The 27930-nt window shown below is 38.9% G+C and overlaps 1 protein-coding gene across 4 annotated transcripts in view; it reads right to left on the reverse strand.

Moving 5' to 3' along the window:
• The window catches only part of LOC121685489 (serine/threonine-protein kinase 32C-like), a 288624-nt gene that overhangs the window by 19595 nt on the left and 241099 nt on the right, over positions 1 to 27930 (reverse strand). For 2 of the 4 annotated variants that reach the window (XM_042066054.1, XM_042066056.1), the window contains exon 11: positions 21971 to 22038. The exons of 1 other annotated variant lie outside the window; for it this stretch is intronic. In XM_042066054.1, coding sequence (XP_041921988.1) covers positions 21971 to 22038 — 68 coding nt within the window. Of the gene's footprint in view, positions 1 to 3268; positions 3349 to 21970; positions 22039 to 27930 lie in introns of those variants that run through there. One more of the 4 variants, XM_042066055.1, reaches the window with a different exon arrangement.

Consider the following 27930-nt stretch of genomic DNA (forward strand, 5'->3'; position numbering starts at 1 on the left):
AAATAACACTGTAAAAAACATGTTCTACACATTAGTTTGGTACTTGGTATGCCAGACTTAACTGTTGCATACAGCTTCAAAAACCTGAACATTTCCCAAGAGTTTCCCAATGCCACTGACCTCCACAAGTAGGCTACAAGGTTAAGGTAGGCTATTTAAACATCAGCCCAAGAAGCCAACACGTTTTTTATTTTTGTTCATTTTCTTTTAGAAAATTAACAGAGCACTTGATGGTCACATTGGCACCATATTAGCTGGAACACTTCAACATTGCTCATTCAATCATTCAGTGACAGGGAATTTGTGATGTGTCAGACATTGTTGTTGCTACACTCGCTCCTGAAAATGGTAGTTTGTAGCATCTGTCACATGTCCCGCTTTATATGAAAAAGAGAAGAGCTATTTAGACTATAACCCTATGGGCTGTATTTTGGGCACCAGCGCATGGCGTAAAGTTAGTTTTCCACCCACGCAAAGTTTAATTCGGTATTTTGCATGTTTATTTTTTAAACATTGTGCCCAGGGCTGTGGCAATTAACAACCTAGGGAGGGGCCTGGCGCGTTGTCTAAAAATCGCTATCGTACACCACCTAAACCTGGTCAGAAGTCAATGGCGAGTTGTTCATATGCTATTTTAAGAGCGCATGTCAACAGTCATATTGGCAGGTGCACGCACCATCCTTCTATCATTCATGAACGCACACCAGCGCACGTCCATGCAAAGCATTACAAATTGCACGATTACAATGGGAAACATAATTAGAATAAAGATATTACGAAATTCTGTACATCTCATTATGAGTAGTTATTCACCATCATTTGCAAATTGGTAATGACGCTTAAAAGTGATTAGGGGAGAGGCGAGAGACACGTATGGAGCACAGCTGAAGACGCACTGTCACTAGATATAAGCAACTCCTCTGCAGGATAAATGTTGTTTTATTCAGTCATTTGAGCAACATTAGGGTAAGTGTTGCTTTTTCCAGCCTATGTTTTCGGTGGTAACCCATTGTCCGTCAATAGTGAAAGTAACTGCATATAACTGTCTTGTCGTTGACTGACTCCTTGGTGAAGTTAGTTTCACTTTGCCAATGAGTTCAAATAATAGACAAGTGCAAATGCAAAAGAAGGCTATGCTAGGTTTTAGTAAAGCATGGTTTAAGAATGACTATTCCATATGGTCTCGCAAGTAGCCTCCTTCAAATGCGCTGTTGAATGCCAAAATACCGATACATTTATTTGACATATCGCGCTTTGCGCCGTTAAAGGGAATGAGAGATGTCATTCTCATTGGTTTAAAATGATGTTACGCCCCAAACACACCCATATGACTGATTAAAAAACCTAGGAACACACCTTGTTGCGCCATGCGCTCCACTTTTGATAACGAAACCCCTCCCAATGTGAACTGGACATCCTACTAAATTTGAATAGACTTTTGACGAGTGACGATGCACTTTAGAATGTCATGATGGGGCCCTATGTCTCATTAGGCCTACAGTATAAGTTGCTGTTGCTGTTGTAGTGTGGGCATCTTTTTTGTTGTGCGGCTCTTTTGAGTGTTTTTTTGGCTCTTCATGCTGGACTGGTTGGCCACCCTTGGCCTATAGCCTCTCTCACTGAACTTGGCTCTCAAATGTTGCATTGCTTGGCAACGGGAGATGCCAAGGCTAAGATTTTAACTATTTAAGTGGGCGGAGGTAGCCTGGGAGAACCCAGATGAACCTGTTAGCAAATATGAATTTGGTCAGTCTGGCAAGGAGGCCATTGACACCCATTCCAGTTTTCCAAAAACCTATAAACCAATTACAATTACTTATCTGGCATGGGGCGGGCTTTATATGATGACAGATAGAGCAGTGTGTTCAATACAACCAATGCATGCACTAATGGCCAGGGCCGCGTTAACCTATTGGGCAGCATGGGCTGCAGACCAGGGCCTCGGCCAATGATATCAAACTTTTGAATGGAGTTGTCTTAAACCTGTAAGTAGCTTGTCTTACAAGGATACAACGATTGGATTTGTCACTTACATAGAGATACAGTACTTTGTAAAACATGTAGTGAAATGGCATTTAGCTGCTCAACTTTCTTGTGCAGAGGTATTACTGACCATTTATAAGTATACAGTAAAGAAAAAAGAACTTAATAGATTGAGAAAGAGGATAAAAAATTGTGTGGCAAGTCTCTGATGCTGCGTTCGGCAGAACATACCCCTCTCTGTACAGCACTGCAGACACGAGCTGTACAGTTCCCATACCAGGTGATGATGCTACCTGTTAGAACACTCTCCACTGCTGAAGAGTACTGAACACTGGTGTGCTGTTTTTAACAGTTGAGAAGTTAACAAATCCCCTCAATTAGCACCTGAACTTATTTCAACTAATAAATGCAATGAGCATCTTTCTTCAAAGGTAAGTGATCAAATCAGACCAAATATATCTTCTCAAATACTAACTCAACATCTGGAACTTCCAGTTCCAAAGGGAGGGAAGCCTAACTTGACTTAAGAGTTTAGATTGGACTATGAAACTATGGAAAGAACGGTACAGAATCTCAACTCTTCCACATAGCTTAGACACTCTGCCTACCAATTTCTTTAAAACTTTTTTTGGTAACACTTAAGAATAATGTATGGTAGTAAAGCATGTATATTACATTAGTTAATATAATAAGAATTAGTCTGTTGTGGAAGGCATTCAGCTAATTTCAGGTTCCGGAGAAGATTTCTACGTTGGCAATGGAGGTAATCATAAGGACATCAAAATGGGTTGTTGGATGTGAAAAACTGCAGAATGGCACTCGGCTACCTCCCATCCGAGCTTACATGGATGACATGACAACACTGACAATAACGGCTCTGTGTACCCATCGATTGTTAGCCAAGTTGAATGACAGTCTGAAATGGGCAAGGATGAAAGGGAAACCTAGAAAATGTAGAAGTGTATCTATTAAGAAGGGGAAGCTCGTGGAAGAAAAGTTTTACATTGATAAAGAGGTGATTCTACCTATTGTGGAAAAACCTGTAAAGAGTTTAGGCAGGTGGTACAATTCCACATTGAGTGACCGAGAACAGGTTGTGGAGCCTAAACAATTAATTATTGAGGCTACCCATTCCATCGATAAAACCTTCTTGTCTGGCAAGCTTAAGTTGTGGTGCTTACAGTTTGGGCTCTTGCTACACATCAAGTGGCCCACATCAAGGAAATGGCTTGGGGTGCGTTGTCTAAGTACTTCAGCATTATTTGGAAAGGGAATGTTGGAATTACCAATGATCAGCTTGGTGCTAGACCAGCTTAGAGATGCCTTTTTCACAGTCCAAGGATCCAGTCATCAGGAACGCTGCCCCTGCAATTAAAACAGGTCGAAAGTGGAGTCCACGAGAAGCAGTGAATCATGCTCAAGGTGCACTGCAACATCAGGATATTGTGCAGGTGCAGAATAGAAAGGGAATGGAAGAGCTGGGCTTGGACTTGGTACCAGTTGCAAAGCATTGGGCAAGTCCACAGCACAAGAGAAGATACAGATGATGACCAGCTTGGTTCATGAACAGAGCAAACTAAACGTTCCAACAGTGGAATCTCAAGTGAACCAAAGACAATGGATGAACTGGCATGGTGTTGAGAAGAGAAAAATCATCTGGAAGGAGCTATGAGCCATGGATGCTAACCAAATTAAATTTATTGTAGGAGCCACTTATGATGTTCTCCACAGAACCTCAGTCAATGGGTGGGTGAAGACGCAAGCTGTAAGCTATGTATGGGGCATGACTCTATATAGCATATTCTTTCTGGTGGTAAAACCAGCCTGACCCAAGGTCGCTACACCTGGAGACATAATCAGGTTTTAAAATTACTGTGGGTTAGCTTGAGAACAAGAGAGTTGAGATTAATTCTATGTCAGTGTAGCCAGTTGCATTCTGGCTCTGTCTGTCTCCTCCTGCTTCCCTTACACACTGGTCTCTGCTAACGAAGGGGGCGGGGCAGGCACGTAGCTTATCCATTCATTCAGATCCTGGTATTAGGCCATGGTATAAAGGAGCCTAGTAGGTCGGACTATCTTCCTCTCTGTCTCTCTCACGGTTTGTCCCTGGGTTTCACGCAGGAGCCTATCGCCAGGTATGTTGCAATTTGGCTGCATTGGTCAAGCTATTCATGCCTAGTCTTAATACTTTACCCTTTCCATCTGTAGCTCTGCGTCTCCCTTACTCTGCCGTGGCTGTATGGAACCTGACCTGTCCGTAGCATTAGATAACTCTTCCCTGCAGGTATGCATTTCAAAATATTTATTATCTCCCTTTATTAGCCTTACGAAGTCTTAATAAGTCTTAATTATGTATGCCTGCAGCTTATGACGACGGCACGGCATGTCTGTTTAAGCGTTCTTTAGGCCTACTGGCTAATCAGTGACTACAAGTGTTGGTATGTATGAATCCAGAATGTTGTAGCTTTTTGTGTGGCATTTGATACACTGCAGATCTAAGTGTTGACTATTTATGTTACAGGTAGCATGGCTTCGTCAAGTTTGCTTGTTTAGTGCGGTCACACTGCTGTCTTGTCCATAGTATTAGTTTTCACTCATTTTTGTGTTTACGTCATCACAGTTCCTCCGCGTTGCGGTAGTTGACCTGTTTGCGCTGCTCTTTGTGTTTGTTTGGGATTTCCCAGGCGGGTTGGTTTGTTTGTTTGCTGGTCTGTTTTGCTTTTACTTTTGCGTGTGTAACCATTTTTTTTAGTTTGTAGTGTATCTGCATGCCTAGCCTCTATCACAGCGAGGATTATTTCCCTGGCTCAATAGCTTTACATCCACAGTTTACATCTCTAATTTGTATAACCTACATGCTGGTGTTTGTGGTTACTGTGCATCTTTTGATCAGTTTATGTGTTAGCAGGCCTGTGGGTTATCTTTGGCGGGGGGTAGCTAGTCACCTGGTGGCGGGCTTGTGAACTTCACTTTGGAGTGTACTATGGAATGTCGGTGGTGGCTTGCTGTGACAGGGGTGTAACACTTTTCTGCAGTGAGAGTGCACGTGTGGACACCTTCCCTGATAGTCTGCTTCACCCCATCCAGGTAAGCCCCGCCTGCCAGTATAATTTTCTGTTTCATTTTTGTGCGTGCACCAATTCTGCGTGTGTTAGAATTGGTTTTGCTACTTAACTAATGTCATGCATCCTACACGACAGTAAAAGATACAATAAGAACACGATAATAAAGTAGATTTTTATATTTTTCTAACCCCTGCCAGTTATTTTCAGTTCCAGCAGCATATCACACCACACTCCCCTCTCCCCCTCCCCAACAGTGCTTTCAATAAACGGACATTTGGTTTGATTGGAATTCACGTGTCTGCCTTTTTGTATTTGAACCTGTGCATATTGATGACTAAACTGGTATCAGGATACTTGGTGTATTGTTCTGGGGTCCCTGGGCATTAGGTCCAGGGTGGCGTAGTCGACACAAACACTTTCCACGATTGATCCGGTCACATCAGGAAATGACAGGGGCTGTAGAAATTTGCTTGTGCATGAGGAGCAGAAAAGTAGCCATAGGGCAAATACAAGCAATGCAAGAAAACAGGGCAAAGCACAAGAATGGAAAAAACTTCTGGTGGATGTTGGAAGGCAACTGCAAGTTCCACATTGTATTGTCGTGATTACAAACTATTCCCTTTGAAGATGTGATTGAGGAACCCTTTGAAAGGAAGAAATCAAAGTATGGAGATAGGTGCTAGAGGCTTTGTAGCGAAGTCAGACACAACCCTTCTGCTAGACTGGTTTTTGAGAACGGTCATTGAAAGGAGCTGTAAAACAGTTATTGGATACTGCTGAAAAAGTCAGCCTATGGCTGAGGTGCTCACAGACTACTCGGGATCATGTTGTAGCCGGAATTGACTTTGTTGTTTTGTAGTAGTTGAGTTTGTAGTAGATGTAGTTTTTAGTAGTTGCAGTTTGTAGTAGATGTAGTTTTTAGTAGTTGCAGTTTGTAGTAGTTGTAGTTGGGTATGTTGCTGATAAGATCATAAATGGCCACAGCAACAAAGAGGAATGACTGAAGTATTTCTGATATTGCTTGGTATGTTTATGTTACTGGGATGCCAGATACCACTGGTGAGCCTTCTGGAGGTGTCGTGGGCCTAAATCAATGAAATGCCTATGAAGGAAGGTGTCTGCTTGATAACCCCATTGAAATGCTCTTGAAAGCTACTCTGTTCGTGATGTTTTTGTTAGTGATTTGTGATTTGTTAGTGATTTTGATTTTGACAGTAAATAGACTTGGTTGTTGACTGGCCACTGTGTGAAATCCCCAACCTATAGCACTAGGAATTTAACTGTGTATATTTGAAATGAACTAACTATGAATACATTACTGAATATTTATATCAAAACCAACCAGGGGTCCGTTAACCAAAAGCATATTTGCTCACTACGATAGCAACTACCTTGGTAGTGTCACTGCCAAATGTTAGTCCGTAGATTTGAGTTACATAGATTTGAGTCCTATTAGTACCCCGTCTGGTACAAATCTCAATGTATGCTATTCGTACCCCGGTGCACACAGCAATGTGTTCTATTAGTACCTTGTCTGGTACAAATATCAGTGTATGCTATTTGCACCCCTGTGCATTTAATCTGGAATATTGATCACACAATGTAATTTTTTTTTAAATTTAAAAAAAAAAAAAAAAAAAAACAAGCAACATGTTTTTTTTGTTGTTACATAACAGAGTGTGAATAGCTCAGCTGTGTAATATACACTCTGAATAAGGTATGCTGTTTGCATCAATGTACAGTTAAAAGTGGATGCTATTCGTACCCAGGTGTTCATAGTACTGCATGCTATTTACACCCTGGTGCAGGAACTAGTTAATTGTTGCAATCAAAACTTCCATTTGAGAACCGATTTCTTAAATTGCGCGCCTTCTCTCCAGAGACGTTGGTACACATGCACACTCACTCCGCCAAAACGCATCACACGGGAATCAAACCCCGGTCTCCCACGTGCCAGCCCTTGCCTGTGACCACTGCACTATCTGCTTCGACAAGAAGTCAAGGTTTGCAGGCAAACTTATAGTTTATAGGCCTGAACGTCATATTCACAAAATTTCTGTTAGCTAACAAACTGATGGCTGTATGTGTTCACTGAACAAAGATTATGAAAATAAAACACAACATTTCCATCTCAACTTTAATTTTAACAGATATTAGTCCTTAAACCGTTCAGAATTCTTCACTTTCTGCTGACGAAAAAACGAATGTCGGCCAACGCGAGCAACATGTTTTTGTTGTTATGTAACAGGGTGTGAATAGCCCAGTTGTGTGGCCAAGGCTATTCGTACCAGGGGTACGAATAGACACTCCGTTTTAATTTTGGAAAGTTAAAAAATAATGCAAATGAACAAAATAGCTATGTGTTTACATGTTCATAACTTAATAGGATAGCTGACGTTAGCTTTCAACTCACCAGAATAGCTTCCTTCAAATTAAGAACGTCCTCTTCGAAATCTTCCTTGCTTTTTCAATCACAATGTTTTGTACTTGTGACAGGAATCCTTCATTGCATCTAAGTAACTAATAATCATATGTCATAACTTTAAAATTAGACCATCTCCATCTAGCCTAGTCTCTGTAACCGCGAGCGGCGATTATGGCCCGAGCACCTATGGTTCTGCGACCTTTCGTAGCCTAATCCAACAATACACTTCTGTTCTGACTCACATGTGGCGTGTGAGTGTGTGTGTGAAATGCACACATCTGATATGGGTGCTATTTTATTTTGCAATATTTATACATTGAAAACACTTACTCACTTCCTGTTGAGTGTGATGTTTTACACTGACGGTATTCACTAGGTGACCCTAGACCATATGCAAGTATGTGTTGCTGTGGCCTAGAGGATGATGAAGCAGTTGAACATCCATGTCCAAGTGCTATGTCAGAACACAACGCCCATCAAGGCACATTATGGTGCTTGATATGAAAAACGAGAATGATGAAACATTTTTTCTGCCTTAACACCTAAACCAGTGTGGCTCAAATAAGATGTCTGTGTAGCGCTCAATTGTCATGTAGGCTATCTTGCATGTTCTATTAACAACTTTAAAACATTTACAAATCATATGTTAATCACTTAGAGACATATATAAATGTTTTGTTTATAACTAGACTGCATTTCCGGCGGGAACTGTGAAAGTGTGCTTTCCCTGTTCCGATAACCAACGTGAGCAGACAGTGGCATACGCTATGCTGAACCTGGCTTGATCCAGGCATTGTAACAGTGCCTTTCAGTGTTGGAGCAGTGGCAATACCTCAAAAGCTCTAGGAGATGGCTATTCAATTATTGGCTTGCGGGTTGAATGCGGTTTGTTGGATTTTACCTTTGGGCCTGCCTTCGAATTTAGCTTCTATGACAGATCAAATCAATAAAATAAAATTACAGCAGTGATTGGCTGCAAAAATAAATACGCGTCTTGCGCCTCTCAAACTGGGCTATCAGGTAACCTACAGAGGAATTGAAATTATGAAATATGACCAAGGCATTAAAAAGCTGCTTGTTTGTCAGGATAATTTTTCACTGATTTATTTTAAAAAATATGAGCTATGAGTGTGAATGCTATATATTCCATACCACAAATTATGTTTTACTGGTTTATTTGACAAATAATCTATATGGATTTGCTCTATAAAGACCTTATGTCTGTTTGGGATTGTTTTGTGAGCCTGGGGTTGTTTTGAGAGCCTATTGATGTAGCCTATCTCAGATGTATCTCAGAATAAAGGAATACTTCATATTACTCTAAACCACCGTCTGTAAATCAACTGTATACTACTGTCTACATTGCACTATATTTTTTGACCTGTCTCTGTATATTTCATCACCTTTCTATACTGTGCCTCACATTGCAACACAGCTCAGATCTTTGGTTGCTATGAAGGCCAATCGTTCTAAATGGATGGTTGCTATGGCCAAAGGCCAGTTCTATCTCTGCCGTTGTCAAGCGGGCATATCGTAGAATTCTGATTAACCTTATCTCATTTGAAACATCTCTATTTTACTTAGCCCACTTCCATACAGTGGGTCCCATTAAGAAGTGGCCACTTCATTCGCGCTTACCGTGATTCACACAGCAGCATTATTAAACTAGAAAAGCATTTCCTGAAGGAAATACAGTGCATGAAAATGCAAAAATATGATGTAAAATATTATACAGAGTAAAAACAAACTATATTGGTTGCTAGGTAGATGAGGTTTAATATAGTTGGAATGACTGAACAGTTAAATAGGTGGATAATTCATATAGTTAAATGATTTACTTGGTAGATAAGGTTTAATATAGTTGGAATGACTGAACAGTTAAATAGGTGGATAGTTTAAATGGTTAAATTATTTAGGTAGATAGTTGACGATAACTGACAGTTGGAATGGCTCTAATGTTTGCTAGCAGTTATGCTAACTATGTTAACAAGCATGCTAATATGCTAGCATGCTAACTATGATAACCATGTTACTTAGCTAACTTAGCTAATAATTTTTAGCAGTTTTGCTAAAAATGCTAACTAGCATGCTAGCGCTAGCATGCTAACATTGCTAACCACGTTACTTAGCTAATCGTTTTTAGCAGTTTTGCTAAAAATGCTAACTAGCATGTTAACATGCTATCATGCTAACTATGCTAACCACGTTACTTAGCTGACTTAGCTAATTGTTTTTAGCAGTTTTGCTAAAAATGCTAACTAGCATGCTAACATGCTAGTGTGCTAACTATGCTAACCACGTTACTTAGCTGACTTAGCTAATCATTTTTAGCAGTTTTGCTAAAAATGCTAACTAGCATGCTAACATGCTAGCATGCTAACTATGCTAACCACGTTACTTAGCTAACTTAGCTAATCGTTTTTAGCAGTTTTACTAAAAATGCTAACTAGCATGCTAACATGCTAGCATGCTAACTATGTGACTTAGCTAACTTAGCTAATCGTTTTAAGCAGTTTTGCTAAAAATGCTAACTAGCATGTTAACATGCTAGCATGCTAACTATGCTAACCATGTTACTTAGCTAACTTAGCTAACTAGCTACAGTGGGTAGGAGTCATAGTTGATGACAAGTAACAGTTACAATGGCTGAACAGTTAAAAAGTTCAGTAGTTTAAAGGGTTGAATTGTTTAACAGTGAAATATTGTAGTGAGGACTTTTATTTTGAAACAGATTTTGGCAGAGGAAGCAGTTGAACAGGATGTGTAGTCTTAATAGGGCCAGTTTGTATGCTTAAAGCCTGAGACTGGCAGTTGGTCCAGGTGGCCCGAACACCTGCCATAGGATTCTAATTGCTTAACGGCCGTATTGTGATGTCATAATCATAATGTTAAGTCAATGGGGAAATTTTGATTAGTTTTTAATTAATAGTTTAAAAAGTATAAAAGTTACAAAGTTGAAAAATACATAGCACCCATGTCCTAAGTAAGACCTACGTAACATAGTTTGAATGAAGTTTCTACGTTAAACGGTTGAAGCTGCATTAAATGCGTTAGAAGAAGAAGAAGAACTAGAAAAGCATTTGCTGAAGGAAATACAGTGCATGAAAATGCAAACAATATGATGTCAAATATTATACAGAGTAAAAACAAACTATATTGGTTGCTAGGTAGATGAGGTTTAATATAGTTGGAATGACTGAACAGTTAAATAGGTGGATAGTTTATATAGGTAAATGATTTACTTGGTAGATAAGGTTTAATATAGGTGGAATGATTGAACGGTTAAATAAGTGGATACTTTAAATGGTTAAATTATTTAGGTAGATAGTTGACGATAACTGACACTTGGAATGGCTCTAATGTTTGCTAGCAGTTATGCTAACTATGTTAACAAAGATAATAATGTTAACCAAGTTACTATGCTAACTAGCATGCTAACAATGTTAAAATGCTAAGTATGTTAACCATGTTACTTAGCTGACTTAGCTAATCATTTTAAGCAGTTTTGCTAAAAATGCTAACTAGCATGCTAACCATGTGACTTAGCTAACTTAGCTAATCATTTTAAGCAGTTTTGCTAAAAATGCTAACTACCATGCTAACATGCAAACTATGCTAACCATGTTACTTAGCTAACTTAGCTAATCATTTTAAGCAGTTTTGCTAAAAATGCTAACTAGCATGCTAACATGCTAACTATGCTAACCATGTGACTTAGCTAACTTAGCTAATCATTTTAAGCAGTTTTGCTAAAAATGCTAACTAGCATGCTAACATGCTAACTATGCTAACCATGTGACTTAGCTAACTTAGCTAACTAGCTACAGTGGGTAGGAGTCATAGTTGATGACAAGTAACAGTTACAATGGCTGAACAGTTAAAAAGTTCAGTAGTTTAAAGGGTTAAATTGTTTAACAGTGAAATATTGTAGTGAGGACTTTTATTTTGAAACAGTTTTTGGCAGAGGAAGCAGTTGAACAGGATGTGTAGTCTTAATAGGGCCAGTTTGTATGCTTAAAGCCTGAGACTGGCAGTTGGTCCAGGTGGCCCGAACACCTGCCATAGGATTCTAATTGCTTAACGGCCGTATTGTGATGTCATAATCATAATGTTAAGTCAATGGGGAAATTTTGATAGTTTTTAATTAATAGTTTAAAAAGTATAAAAGTTACAAAGTTGAAAAATACATAGCCCAATTGTCCTAAGTAAGACCTACGTAACAAAGTTTGAATGAAGTTTCTACGTTTAACGGTTGAAGCTGCATTAAACGCGTTAGAAGAAGAAAAATAAGAACTAGAAAAGCATTTCCTGAAGGAAATACAGTGCATGAAAATGCAAAAATATGATGTAAAATATCATACAGAGTAAAAACAAACTATATTGGTTGCTAAGTAGATGAGGTTTAATATAGTTGGAATGACTGAACAGTTAAATAGGTGGATAGTTTAAATGGTTAAATTATTTAGGTAGATAGTTGACGATAACTGACAGTTGGAATGGCTCTAATGTTTGCTAGTAGTTATGCTAACTATGTTAACAAAGATAATAATGTTAACAAAGTTACTATGCTAACTAGCATGCTAACATGCTAGCATGCTAACTATGCTAACCATTTTACTTAGCTAATCGTTTTTAGTAGTTTTGCTAAAAATGCTAACTAGCATGCTAACATGCTAGCGCTAGCATGCTAACTATGCTAACCACGTTACTTAGCCGACTTAGCTAATCGTTTTTAGCGGTTTTGCTAAAAATGCTAACTAGCATGCTAGCATGCTAACTATGCTAACCACGTTACTTAGCTGACTTAGCTAATCGTTTTTAGCAGTTTTGCTAAAAATGCTAACTACCATGCTAACATGCTAGCATGCTAACTATGCTAACCATGTGACTTAGCTAACTTAGCTAATCATTTTAAGCAGTTTTGTTAAAAATGCTAACTAGCATGCTAGCATGCTAGCATGCTAACTATGCTAACCATGTTACTTAGCTAACTTAGCTAACTAGCTACAGTGGGTAGGAGTCATAGTTGATGACAAGTAACAGTTACAATGGCTGAACAGTTAAAAAGTTCAGTAGTTTAAAGGGTTGAATTGTTTAACAGTGAAATATTGTAGTGAGGACTTTTATTTTGAAACAGTTTTTGGCAGAGGAAGCAGTTGAACAGGATGTGTAGTCTTAATAGGGCCAGTTTGTATGCTTAAAGCCTGAGACTGGCAGTTGGTCCAGGTGGCCCGAACACCTGCCATAGGATTCTAATTGCTTAACGGCCGTATTGTGATGTCATAATCATAATGTTAAGTCAATGGGGAAATTTTGATTAGTTTTTAATTAATAGTTTAAAAAGTATAAAAGTTACAAAGTTGAAAAATACATAGCACCCATGTCCTAAGTAAGACCTACGTAACATAGTTTGAATGAAGTTTCTACGTTAAACGGTTGAAGCTGCATTAAATGCGTTAGAAGAAGAAGAAGAACTAGAAAAGCATTTCCTGAAGGAAATACAGTGCATGAAAATGCAAAAAATATGATGTAAAATATCATACAGAGTAAAAACAAACTATATTGGTTGCTAGGTAGATAAGGTTTAATATAGTTGGAATGATTGAACGGTTAAATAGGTGGATAATTTGAACGGTTAAATAGGTGGATAATTTAAATGGTTAAATTATTTAGGTAGATAATTGACGATAACTGACAGTTGGAATGGCTCTAATGTTTGCTAGCAGTTAAAAGATAATAATGTTAACCAAGTTACTTAACTTAGTTAACTTAGCTAATGTTTTCATATTTAGTAGTTATGCTAACTAGCATGCTAACATGCTAACTATATTAACCATGTTACTTAGCTAACTTAGGTAATCATTTTTAGCAGTTATGCTAACTATGCTAACTAGCATGTTAGCATGCTAACTATGCTAACCATGTTACTTAGCTAACTTAGCTAATCATTTTTAGCAATTTTGCTAAAAATGCTAACTAGCATGCTAACATGCTAGCATGCTAACTATGCTAACCATGCTACTTAGCTAATCATTTTTAGCAGTTTTGCTAACTATGCTAACTAGCATGCTAACCACGTTACTTAGCTAACTATGCTAACTAGCATGCTAGTATGCTAACTATGCTAACCATGTGACTTAGCTAACTTAGCTAATCATTTTAAGCAGTTTTGCTAAAAATGCTAACTAACATGCTAACTATGCTAACCACGTTACTTAGCTAACATAGCTAATCATTTTTAGCAGTTTTGCTAAAAATGTTAACTAACATGCTAACATGCTAACTATGCTAACCACGTTACTTAGCTAACATAGCTAATCATTTTTAGCAGTTATGCTAACTATGCTAACTAGCATGCTAACATGCTAGCATGCTAACTATGCTAACCATGTGACTTAGCTAACTTAGCTAATCATTTTTAGCAGTTTTGCTAAAAATGTTAACTAACATGCTAACATGCTAACTATGCTAACCACGTTACTTAGCTAACATAGCTAATCATTTTTAGCAGTTATGCTAACTATGCTAACTAGCATGCTAACATGCTAGCATGCTAACTATGCTAACCATGTGACTTAGCTAACTTAGCTAACTAGCTACAGTGGGTAGGAGTCATAGTTGATGACAAGTAACAGTTACAATGGCTAAACAGTTAAAAAGTTCAGTAGTTTAAAGGGTTAAATTGTTTAACAGTAAAATATTATAGTGAGGACTTTTATTTTGAAACAGTTTTTGGCAGAGGAAGCAGTTGAACAGGATGTGTAGTCTTAATAGGGCCAGTTTGTATGCTTAAAGCCTGAGACTGGCAGTTGGTCCAGGTGGCCCGAACACCTGCCATAGGATTCTAATTGCTTAACGGCCGTATTGTGATGTCATAATCATAATGTTAAGTCAATGGGGAAATTTTGATTAGTTTTTAATTAATAGTTTAAAAAGTATAAAAGTTACAAAGTTGAAAAATACATAGCACCCATGTCCTAAGTAAGACCTACGTAACATAGTTTGAATGAAGTTTCTACGTTAAACGGTTGAAGCTGCATTAAGTGCGTTAGAAGAAGAATAATAATAAAATGCCTTGGAAGAACAGTACAGTGCATTTTCATGCACTGTAATAAGAAGAAGCCTAGGAAGAACAGTACAGTGCATTTTCATGCACTGTAATAAGAAATTTTGGAAGAACAGTATAGTGCATTTTCATGCACTATAATAAGAAGAAGCCTAGGAAGAACAGTACAGTGCATTTTCATGCACTGTAATAAGAAGAAGCCTAGGAAGAACAGTACAGTGCATTTTCATGCACTGTAATAATAATAAAATGCCTTGGAATAACAGTACAGTGCATTTTCATGCACTGTAATAATAAGAAGCCTAGGAAGAACAGTACAGTGCATTTCCATGCACTGTAATAAGAAGAATTCGGATAACAGTAGAGTGCATTTTCATGCACTCTAATAAGAAGCCTAGGAAGAACAGTACAGTGCATTTTCATGCACTGTAATAAGAAGCCTAGGAAGAACAGTACAGTGCATTTTCATGTAATAAGAAGCCTAGGAAGAACAGTACAGTGCATTTTCATGCACTGTAATTAATCTGTCACCATATACCTATGCCAGGGGCGCAGCTACCAATTTTTTGAGGGGTATGCAACAACAAATTGGCGCCCCCCCCCCCCCCCCCCCCCCCCCCCCCACCCAAAAAAAACCCCACAAACAACTAAAGTAAAACAAAAGGCCAATAATGTATTACATATTATTATTTTTTAAGAAATTCTGCCGATTTGAACTTGAAGTATTGTTAAATGTCGCATTGTCACTTTAGTGTTCGAGTGCAACAATGATTAGACATAGGCCTATATCATGTGGACAAAACATAGAACATATTAACCTACGTTGCTCAGCCAAATACTTTGCTGTTAGGTCCTTATCACGGAGTTACAGGCGATAAATGCGATGGTCAAAAGTAGCCTAAACGTCATAGCGGTTTATTTATTTATTGTAGGCCTATTATTAAAGTGTTGTTCTAAACATTTAGTTGTTGCATCTAAATGTTCAACTTCATGCTTATGCACTAGAGGCATACTAGGCGCTCTCCCCAATCCTAGACTTTCACGTTGCTTGTTTGTAATGGATGCAAAACAGCCCATTGCTGAATGTCTATGGAGGGACGAATGAAGCTGTCCTCCCGACCACCCCATGTAGGCTAGTAGCCTACTTGCACACATATGCACACAAAGTGCATAAATAAAGTGCATGCACACATATTCTCTCACGGGATCAAAATAGTATGCTTAGGCTATACCTGTGTTTCTAGCCTCCTATAGGCTACGTATTGCAGGTGAGACATGGAAAAGCAGTTTTAGAAAAATTAGTTTTGCCATGTTATCCTATGGAGAGTGACGCCCGTGGGTCATGAAGGGCAGTTATTTGGATGAGCAGTGGCCTTAACCACGTAAAACAGAGTGAAATAACATTTTGTATAGAAACATTATATCATTGGATAGGCCCTACATATATTTTTCTAGCTGTTTAGCCTAAACGGCATAGTATTTCCATAACCGCGAGACAGCACTTCACGATGACGGCAATGATAGTTAACAGACAAGACGCAATCTATCTGAATATCTGCAATCTATCTGAAATAACACCTATTTGAAGCCCATTTTTCATGTAACATATTGTGTATTAGTGTAGGCTACATAGCTTAAACTGTGTAGGCTATGTTTAAACCAGTGGTCCCCAAACTACGGCCCGCCACCTCATTTTGGGTGGCCCCCCAAAACATGTCCGTGGCATATAGCAACCGGCCCGCACAGTAGTACGACATCATCAAACTATAACCTCCGAAATTTCAACCATTCATTCTCAGTGCTCAAAGTATTCTAAAAGTGTATCAATGAATTGTTAATAACTAACTAACTTATATTCAAGTAATTTTTCTGGGACTTTCTGGGATAATTATTTTTATTTGTTCAAATGTTGAATGGTGGTCATTTCAGACCACTTCAGCACTTCATAAAATTCTCATAGTTTGAGAACTTTACATTTTCAGAGTTCAGAGTTCACACATTTTTAATGAAATATACTTTTGCGACTACCTGCTAATACTTTTGGGAATGCAAAAGTATTTTTATTAGTATTATTTAATTTGAGTTACATTTTACACTGATATGGCATGATGGCAATATAAACACAACTAACAATGGTATTAAATGGCAAAAGCCTATAGATTAAATGTAATGGAATATTCAACTAAGGTAGACTGCTGTTGTTCACAGCACTAAGCTATTTATGGTTACTGATATACTCCGAGTCTCTGGCCCTCTCTTACAGCCAGGCATAGTAAGCTGGCCCTCGGAAGAAAAAGTTTGGTTGGTTTACTGGTTTAAACACTGGTTTAATCACTGGTTTAAACAGTAGGGCCTATTGAGATTAAAGTCGACATTAAATTTCAACTTTATTCTCGAAATGTCGAGTTTAATGTCGACATGTCGACTTTAAAGTCAACATGTCGAGTTTAATCTCGCCATGGCAAAAATATTTTTTCTCTTCATGTGTGGCCCTAATACTCCGTCGTACATTTCCCCTTTCTTTTTCTATTTTAGCCCCCGGCAGCTTTTTTGCTTTATCCATCTTTTTCCATACACGAAAACTCACTACTCGTACCTGCTCACTCAGCGCTCACGACGCCCCCACTCCCTCTTCTATGTCAAAATTCTATGATAGAATCTTATGAGATAGGGCGCCTACTCTAGCCTGTTAGTCCTCTAAAATGTTATTTAACATTGAGGAAATGCAGAAATGATTTAGAAACGTACAACAGTAGCTACATATAGAATACACCAAATATATTATTATTATTATTATTATTATTATTATTATTATTTTTACCATTGCTTTGGCGCCCCCATGGTTCTGCGCCCCTATGCGCCGCATATAGCGCATACCCACTATTTGCGCCACTGGCCTATGCCTACGTTTGCAAAGAAAACATTTTAATTTGATTCACATGAAACGTTACATTTAATGTACATGTTGACAATGAGTAGGCTAGTTCTGGTTGTTGGTGGTGTTATTGCATCCTTTAGTTATGCCTACAATGCAAGTTCCCTCGCGATTGGAAGCTCCTGTAGACAATAGTAGACGCATTTCAAAACATCGCGTTAGGAGTCCTTGCCACTTCTTTTAAGCTGTCACAGACTTAGGTGCTACTTTTAGGGCTAAAGTGCTTCGTGAATTACTGTTAGTAAAAAAAATAGCAGTCCTAAAGTTACAAGTGACGAAGTTACGAGTGCAAGCATCTCGTATCAAATGACCATGGCATTACGCTAAACAACATAAATCCCAATTAGCAACATACATCTCCTCCCTATAGCTAGCCACACAAGAAATTAATGATACTAAATCTCTGCCTAGCATGCTTCTCCGCTTAGCATTCTAATAACAGAAGGGGCACATTTATGTTGACCACTACAACATGACTCATTATGTCTGTAACTCTATAAAACACTTACTTTCATAAAGGAAGCACACCATCCAGCACATACACATGGAAACCGATATTTTAGGTACTTGGCCACGAACTCAAACCGTGTCTCTCTGAAGCTCTGTTCTAGAATCTTTGCTCTGAAGGCTGCGTTGCTAGGCAACATCAAATAAATGAAACAAAAAGGTATTAAAAGTGTACGTGTGATTACGAATGGATGTGTGTGGTTTGCAATTAGAATAAACAAGAAATAACATTTCCAATAATTTCCCATGATAAATTACATAATATTTGCACCTTCCTTACTTGTGAAGCTCACACCGTATTTCAAGTACACTAGTGAAATGTAATACAACTTTGCCACCTAGCGTTCAGATGTAGGCTATTTAACATTAACGTGACATTGCTTGCTTATTCTTTCGTCAACTCCATGCTTTTAGGAAAACAATCTTTTTATCATAGTTCCCTCTTCAATGAGCGATTACCAGCTCGTTTTTGTAACAGAGATAGCTGTTTATTGTCCCTAGGTTTACAGAAACACCTATTCATATTAATACATAGCCTATGGAGTGCTGCCGACCACTGCTGATTACGGCCCAGAATGCCTTGCATGTCTTTACAACAAAACAACACAGTAAAGCCTAAATGCCCGTAAACATATGCATTTGCATACTTGTAACATTTTCAATAATACTCTCCCATCATGATATTTAACAATAATGAAAAATTTAATTTGAATACCGTCAATGTCAAAATAACTGTACTACGTCAGCAATAAATAGCTAATGTTCTCCTTACCATTTCAGTTCATAAGTCCATACTATCCCATGGCAGAGCAAGGATTTCATGATTGGGCAAGGTTGCCCGGAGACATTGTGCATACTTGGAAGGCATTGTGATAGATGTACCAGTACAACTGCAAATGTGGAACTCCAAATACGGGTGGGTGGTTTGCCAAATGCGGAAAACTTTTGGAATGTTTTCTTTTTTTTTTAGCTTATGCACCCTCACATTGGAGTCCCGAGTTCAAATACAAAATTTGGTATCGATATGTGACAGTGTTCCTGAGATATGGACAACTTCCTGTTTCGGAGCTTCGCCGCCGATTTCGTTTGGCTGTGATGGGCAAACGCTTTCGAAAATCTAAAATCCTTCTGGTAACTTTTGTGAGGCTTGGTCCAAGGATAATGTACGTCAAGCTTCGTGGCGTTCGGACCAAATTTGTGACCTGTGAAAATTTAGTTTCGCTTTCTGTTCAATCCAATATGGCGGACGAACGACACGCCCACCTGACGTCATCTTCGCGAGCAACTTACACCGGTACTGACCAGACGCTTTAAAGTTGGAACGTTGTCTCTGTCTCAAAGGGCCTAGGCGCTAGAGCTGACAAAAAATTAGAGAGATGGGAAAAATAAAACTTAAGAAGAACAATAAGTGTGCTGCTTTGCAAGCACACTTAATTAGTTTATTAACTAATGTATTATAAAAGCTTTAGATATGTTATTGTAAAGTGTTTTTCACCTCATAACAGTAGAAGTGCCTCACATTGTAAATGTATCATTGCTGTCTGGCACATTTCCTAAGTCCCTGAAAAAAGCTGTTAAAAAGCCACTTCTCAAGACCTGGATGCCTCTGTGCTAAACAATTACAGTCCCATATCCAATCTATTATTGGCAAAATTATCAACTAACCACCTTCTTAACATCAAATGGGTATTTTGACTACTTTCAATCAGGCTTTTGGGCAAATCACAGCACTGAAACAGCTCTTATTAAGGTAAAATGACCTACCTCTCAATACAGATGCAGGCAAAACATCTGTCCTAGTGCTATTGGACCTTAGTGCAGCATTTCACACTGTTGATCACAACATATTACTACACAGACTAGAACACTGGGTTGGAATTATATGTATATTGGGTCCAATAATATCTACAATAAAAGAGCTTCTTTGCTGCCATCGGCAACTGTACCTCAACACCAACATCCTTGACCTGTGGTGTTCCCCGGAGTCAATCTTGAGGCCACTATTATTCAACCTTTACATGCTCCAACTTGGACAAATCATCAAAAATAATTTTATTTCCTATCATAGCTATGCTGATGACACCCAAATGCACTTTGTGCTCTGTCGCCAAATGACTATGACCCCCTTGAATCTCTATGTCAGTGTATTGAGATGTTGAACAAAGAAAAAAACAGTATATTTGGTAAAAAAAGGAAAGACTTGCCACAAATCTTGGTGTCATAATTGACATTGATCTAAATCTCAGCAGCCATATGAAAGCAATAACTAAATCAGCTTATTACTACCTCAAAAATATTTCCAATCTTAGAGGTCTGATGTCAAAACATGACTCCAGAAAAACTAATTCATGCATTTATCTCCAGCAGGGTTGATTACGGCAATGGGCTTTTCACAGGCCTTCCTAAAAAGACTATCAAACAGATTCACATGATACAAAATGCAGCAGCTAGGGTTCTCACGAAAACTAAAAACTCCAACCACATTACTCCAATACTTAAGTCCATGCACTGGCTTCCAGTAAGTCACAGAATTAATTTAAAAGCACTACTGTTTGTTTATAAATCCCTAAATGGAACGGGTCCTAATTACGTATCAGACATGCTTCTTCAGTACAAAGCTCCCAGACCTCTCAGGTCTCAGAAACAAAACTTGTTAGTAAAACCCAGTTGCTATGCGGTTCAGCTCTGGAACCGACTTTCGGATGACATAAAAAAGGCCCCAACTGTAGACCGTTTTAAATGTAGACATAAAGGTGCTCTAAGCGATGCCACACATTTTTTAGGCTAAAACATTTTTTGTCACTTACAGCAAACATCACCTCACCATCTGCTAGCTGTCTGTATCCTGAATACACTGTAATAAACTCGATCTCTGTGGACAGCCCAGGCTCCAAAAACGGCAACAAAAAAACAACCTGGGCAAACCTAGCCCATAAACACATAACAAACTGTTCCAGCAAATCACAGATGAGATGCTCGTTTAGGAGAGTTTCAATTGCACAGGAGGGAGGTGGAGGAAGTAGCGAGCTAGCTCTCTGTTTTGTTTGAATGTCTACAGAAGTGACATTACCCAGCATCGCTTAGATGGAATGGATTGGATTGAATCCACTATCTTGAAATCTCCTGGCTTCTTCTTCTTATAACCTTTTCTTTTTACCTTTTCAAGAATGAATGCAACTCTAACCGCTTACAGCTGCATACAGTACAATCAGGCGCTCCCTAAACTATTCCTACACATCCTGTAATTAATCGCTTTTGAACCACACTGCTCAATTCTCTTCAAGACGGTGTCTGCTTCGTCCAACAAACTACGACGAAACAGACGTTTTCCTACCACATCCAATGTAAGTTACAATTAATTTGTATTTTTTCTATTCGAATGGAGTATTTATGTGAAGTATGTTTTTAACGACTCAGCTAGACAAGTAGCCTAAGCAAGCAAGCTGCCATTCTCTTTCAGTCGAACTACTCGGCGTTAACCAATGGGAATACATTCCACAATCACGTGATCGCAACTGAAGTCCTCTCACAGGTCCTGCATAGGTTCTGTTGGCGCAAAAACGGCTCGGCTATAATAAGCCGCCGCGGCCAACCACAATCACTCTTTCATTCTTCACCTCCCCTTGAGTTAAATCAATTGTTTAACTCAAGGGGAGGTGGAAAATGAGTGTAATTCCCAAAATGGTGGAATATCCCTTTAAGCATTAATGCATGTTAGCATTGTTTTCATTAAGGCTGAGTGTCCTGTGAAGCCAACAGTTTACATCATTCTCTGAAAATAATTTCATATCCAAACAAAATTGGTAATACAGGCCCATCTGAAATATTTCTGACTGATTTGATATTGAATTGAGGCCTTGTGAATCAGTGAAGATACCCAGCCCTAAACACAAAGGCAGTTGTTGAGACAAGTTAGGTGGAGTAACATAAAGGATGGAGAGACAAGAATGGCAGAGTCTGACAGCAAGCGATGTCTGAGGTGTTCATACTTCTCCCGATTGAAGATCACAAATTCTTGCTGCACAACTTCAAGGCACTCCTGAAGGTAGTCACTCTCCTGAACAGACAGCAAAAGACAGACGAAGTTAATCTGAGAGAGAGAGAGATGGAGAAGGCCGAAGACAGAGAAAGCAAATTACTCAGCATTGCTAAATAATTCATTTATTGACAATTAAGTACATCTCAATGTCAGGCTGCTGAGTAGGTTGGGACCCAAATGCATGACAAGAGGCTTGAGAATACATCCAAACACAATTTTACTTTCCAGAATCCAGGAAACATGGGCAACATGACAAAAACATAATGACGAACCAAAGACAAAGACAACCATAAGACCTTAAATACACAGGAAGGTAATTAAAGGACACAGACGATAGGGCACTAATCAGACTAATAACTTAACAAGACTCAGGTGAGGGGCGGAGACACGAGACAGGGAACAAAGCCACATGGCAATATAAACAAAGGAACACATGGCACAGGACACAGGAAGTAACAAAGACAACAGGAAGTAAACAAGAGAACACAGCAAACTACAAACTAAGAGTCACAAAAACCAAAACACAAACTCCAAACCGTGACAACATATCCATACAACCAATGCAAACAGTGTTGTGTCACAATACCAACATTTCTGTTTCAAAACTAAGGCACAAATATCTATATAGATATTTCCAATTCCTTTTTTTTTGATAGCATACCTTGAAAACATTTTGATGTGACAGATTAGATTATCATCTAGGAATAGATTGTAGGCTTTTACAAGTAATGTGAATACTGCAATTTTTTTTATAGAAGGTTAGTCACACAAGGGTGACGAGAATGTTGGAAAATTAACTCTCTGAAGAATGTCAATACATGGAATAGAGTACCAAAGCCATGACATGGTGTTGCCAAGGCATCAATTTCACTGTCACTGTTCACTGACAATCTAACTATAGTGGCAACCATAGCAGTGGATTTTTTAATCTATTTAAACTTTTCTATGAAGTTAGAATATTTTCATCCGTAAAAGAGACCTGCATTTAACTTAATAGCCTGTGTTCAAAATCCTTTAATTCACTGATGTGTCTTGGCTTTATTGAGTCATAACAGCCGTCAGCCTTTGATAAGACGTGAAAAAAAAATCTACTGGGATTTTGTTTATTAGTATTACACCTGACAGGAAATCTGTATTATGCTGAATTGCTTCCTAGTTGGTGAAACATGTTTAAACATGTTAGCTTACATTTAAAAACAACGCGTGAGGTATAAATTATGACATATGTCTACATGCAATGCCATTGATGCCACAAGTTTGTTTAGATCCAGTGAAACTTCCGTCATGGAAATGGTAGGTCACACTTTAGTACTCTTTTGTTGTGGAAATGTTCAAAACTGCCCTGCTGAAGTATTAACAAATCATATATAGAATTTGTAGCCTACCTACCAAAACAGAATGGTTCACATGAAGCTGCAAATAATGCAATTAGTGAACTAGGGTATTTTGCCAGATATGTAAAACCTTATGCAAGAAATCTTGGCTTTCTACTTGACCCTGATTTTAAATTGGAGAAACAGATTAATGCTGTTGTCAAGTCATCTTTTTACCACCTTAGAATCTTAAGTAAAGGCAAAACTATGTTTTCTTTCAAAGACTTTGAGATATTGATTCATGCCTTTATTTCATCCCGCCTGGACTACTGTAACTCCCTTTATTATGTTGTCACTCAGTCCACTCTATCCCGACTTCAGATGGTGCAAAATGCAGCTGCTCACCAAGTCTAGAAAGACACAACATATTTCTCCAGTTTTGAAATCTCTGCAATGGTTACCAGTGAAATTTAGAGCCTGAACTTTTTTCCCTGGGAGGTAAGCGGGCCCCTAAACCAATATATATATGCCCTGATCAACATAACTGTCAAGCGGGATCAAGGGGCGTGCTCCCCTGGGAGAACATTTTGATAAATAGTCCCTTAAATGATAGATTCTGGTGACTTCTGTGGATATAAATGGACATCATTCAGACATGAGCCATTATTCAGACATCATTCAGACAAGCCTATATTACAGTAGCATCTTTGTGTAGAGCACCAGAGCTCCTGGGACCCTGGGCCTGGTAGGCCTGTTCATTAATCCATCCCTGCTTTTAACTAGTCATTTACCTGAATACTTAGTGCTTGCATAGCATACATAGACTACAGATACTACAGCCATACGAAGAAAGTTCAGTGGGTGGCAATTATAATACTCCAAAGTAAACTAGGAATTGATTAGTAGCCTAACCATTGACTAAAGGGCATGAACAAGGAGACATTCATTTTTCTACAAAATATGCATCATTTATTTTAAATATTTTTGAAACAGTGCTGAGGCATTTGCAACATTAACCTTTTTGCTGGCAAGGTGCTGTTTTCACACTGACTGCCTGCATCCTCGTCATAAAATCGGACCAGTACATTTAGAATCTTATCCATGCTTTTGTCTGTGGCCTCATCCATGTTAAGTGAAAACAAGTTATTCTTAAGCTTGTCAGACAGATTTCTTTTAAATTCTGTCGAGATGCCGAAAGATGGCCCGCATGCTAAGGGCGAGTTTATCCTCACTAATTTCTGACACAAAGTGATGAGTGGATGAGCGATTGTAAACGACAGATCAAACTCGGCAATGAAGGAGCACAAGCAAATTTTTAAATCAGCCATGCGATCGGTTATTGAGGGTCGGATATCTGCTGTGGCTGTTGCCCCCGGCAAACTTGAGGTGTGTTGAATTGCTAGGACAGCTGCTTAGGGTCTAACTCATGCCGTGGCAGCACTTTATTCCCACTAGTTCCATATAATATTTTTCTTGCGCACAAAGTGCAAAAACATGCTCCTGGTTGCCGAAGTTTTACACTCCAAAGGGCTTTTCGTCTCTACCCACCTCCTCTATCCAAGACCAGCACCATTTATTCTTTATACCTTTATCGACAAATTTGGTGTCTTCCCTTGGCTTCATGACTCTGGCTACGTTTTGCGTTGCCAGTGTGGGAAACACATTCGTAGTGTATGGGAAACACAAAACAAATTTGCACGTGGAGTGACTGCTGAATTAATCTGATTGGCCAAAACCCAAGACCACCTCCTACCCTATTACCGATTGGCTTAAGTAGGCCTCTCAGATCTTGGGAATTTTGGGAATTTTTTTGCAGACATGTCGGTAGGCCTACGCCGGAAATCCGACGTGGCACTGGAGCGCTATCAGGCCTGTGTAATGGTGTGTGAGTGTGAGGGGGGTGTACCTGTATGTAGGGGGTGAGGGCAATTGACGAGAGATAGAGAGAATATATAGATAAATAAATAAACTAGATGTACCGCATAGTGGTACAAAATATGACCGCCGCTCAGTCCTGTACATCCGTTCCGTGAAAATAAATCACACTTCAATTTGTCTCCATATTTTACTCCATCCCCCACTCTTGAAACTTTTGTGTATGCTTGTTTGGCATGCCTGAGTGTGTGTGTGCGGCTGCACAGAAAGTAGCCTACTGGTGCTGAAAAGGTGAATAGATTGTAGAATAGCCAAAGAAGATGTAGCATTGTTATAAAACCTTTAAAATCTCTAAACAATCACAAGTAGGGCAGTTCATCACAGTTCATCCATTGCAACTGGATTGATGAAAGGTCACTTACACCTGTAGGCTACATTGTATTTGGGAAAAGCAAAAGGTATCAGCATAATGTTATTTATTTATTTATGAACAAAAACATCTCTGTCAGTTCCATGCCGTTTTCAACAGCTATCAAAAACAAAGGTCATTTTTGGATGGATGGAGTTTTTGTGAATGTTTCTTCTTCTACATAAGATTTTAGTCATCTTTAGTTCATGTAATACTTTATTGTCAATGCACAAATTAAGTAACAGTAGTCTGAAACGTTATTGTTAATGCACAAATTAAGTAACAGTAGTCTGAAACGAAATGCTGTTTTACATCTAACCAGTGGTGCAAATAACTGACATGTCCAAATGGGCCTTGATGAAATGCGTCGCTAGACTGTTCATACACATTTTAACGGGCCAAAGTTGAAGAGCTGTTGTCCGTTATTGTTCGTGCAAATATAGGCTGATTCATGTTCCCTTGCATTGTGTAACTGAGGTCCATGGCTAGTCTGGCTTTCACCAGACCAAGCTCAATCTTTTAACAAATCAAAAAATAAATAGCGGGCAGATCAGGCTGGGTTCACTCAGCCTAGTCCATAGGCACCCGATATTGTTTAATTTTCCGATTGAGATATCCACGCTCTGGCTATTCTAAATGCAAAAATGCATCAGGGAGTTATGACAAAACTGTAACTAACAAACTAGATCCTAATAGAAAGCTGTTAGCCTCCCTAAGCTACAGGTAGGCTTATAAGGTAGGCCTATTTACAACATAAATTGTCAATAGGCTATGCTGGCGACACAAATAAAATCTCCTTTGGAAAACAATGGCTTACACCTTACAGTATCAAGCGGACTTAAACTGCCATATCGTGGCGAAAAGTTGTAATAAAATTCACGCAGCTCCATGAGTCAAGGAAAGCGCGAATGAAGTAGCCACTTCTAAATGGGACCCACTACACAGTAGCTTCAGGTGTGTTGCTAAAGCAGCCATAGTGAAATTAAGGTGTCATTGTTTGGATACTTCACACACACATGCTTTTTAATTTCACAGACTGCAACTACCAAGCTGGAATCAAAGCACATCGATTCCCCTCTCACACCCTGCACGCACTTCAAACAAGTAAAAAGGCGTCTCAGTCTCACGCATGTATAGGCAAAACTGTATCAGACCGGTGTAACGTTGGTAAATCTTCCATTGCACAGAATGATTTTTGTAGCACGTGCAACAAATGACAGTCGAAAGATACAATTACAGTGCTGCTATCAATTTGCTTGGTATAACCGCATTTATAGTTTTCTACAAATGCAATCAATCAAATTGGCCTCCATCACTCAACCAACGCTAACGGTAACATTACCTAGGTCCTTATTGATATTAAAAGATTAACGTACCTGCAGTAAAAACCAAGCATGTCCGATAAACATCCTCAGATTTATTTCGGCTTCAAGAAGAAATGGGAATTACATTTCATGTGAACATCGTCCTATCCTTATTAGACGTTCTCTGCGGTAAACTACAGTCCTTGTAGGAAGCGTCCATTGTTTTTCCAACCCACTTTTAACTTCCAACAAAATTACGTCTCACTGCAACGATGCACCATTTAGTGGACAAACGACTACTTATCGCCAATACTGGAAATGCAGCCATGATGATGATGAATATTTATTTTGGCTTTCTTTTAATCCTACTGAATTTGTAATTATGTATCGGCCGTTCTAATACCGATAGTATGTGGGTGCCTGTGTGTGTGTGCATATGTATATGTGTGCACCGCCAGCTACAGGCCAATGAGTGTACAGTCACTAAATGTACACATAACCTAATTTTTTTAGACCCCCCCATGGATGAAATTCTACGAAACTTGCCATACCCCCAGAGAATGCCAGGTCAATCATACACATAAAATTTGGTGCAGTTCTGAACATCTTAACTGAAGATAGGGGCGATTAAAGCAGAATAATATTGCATTTTCATTTTTTACCGGGGGGGAGCAAATCACAAATGAGTGATTATGGGCCAGGTTGATGTGGGCCCTTGAGACCAACATACCATAAAAGATTCTTCATCCTCAGTGCCACGGTTCAGGTAGTTATTTAGGAAAAACTGCTTTTTATGCGGTTCGGGGGGCCCAGCACGGAGGGGGGGGGGGAGTGGCCCCTGGGGACGAAACAAACATTTTCCGTAAAAGTCTAGTGGGGCTACATACCCACCAAATTTCATGTGCCCCGGTGTTTCAGTGTCCCGGGTATCGTTGACCAAAAATTCAGGAAGTAGATGACGGGGAAAAAAAAAAAAATCCCTATATGACCGCTTCGCTAGCGGCGGTCA

This window comes from Alosa sapidissima, chromosome 16 (genome assembly GCF_018492685.1).
Source record: "Alosa sapidissima isolate fAloSap1 chromosome 16, fAloSap1.pri, whole genome shotgun sequence".
In the NCBI taxonomy this organism is placed as follows: domain Eukaryota; kingdom Metazoa; phylum Chordata; class Actinopteri; order Clupeiformes; family Clupeidae; genus Alosa; species Alosa sapidissima.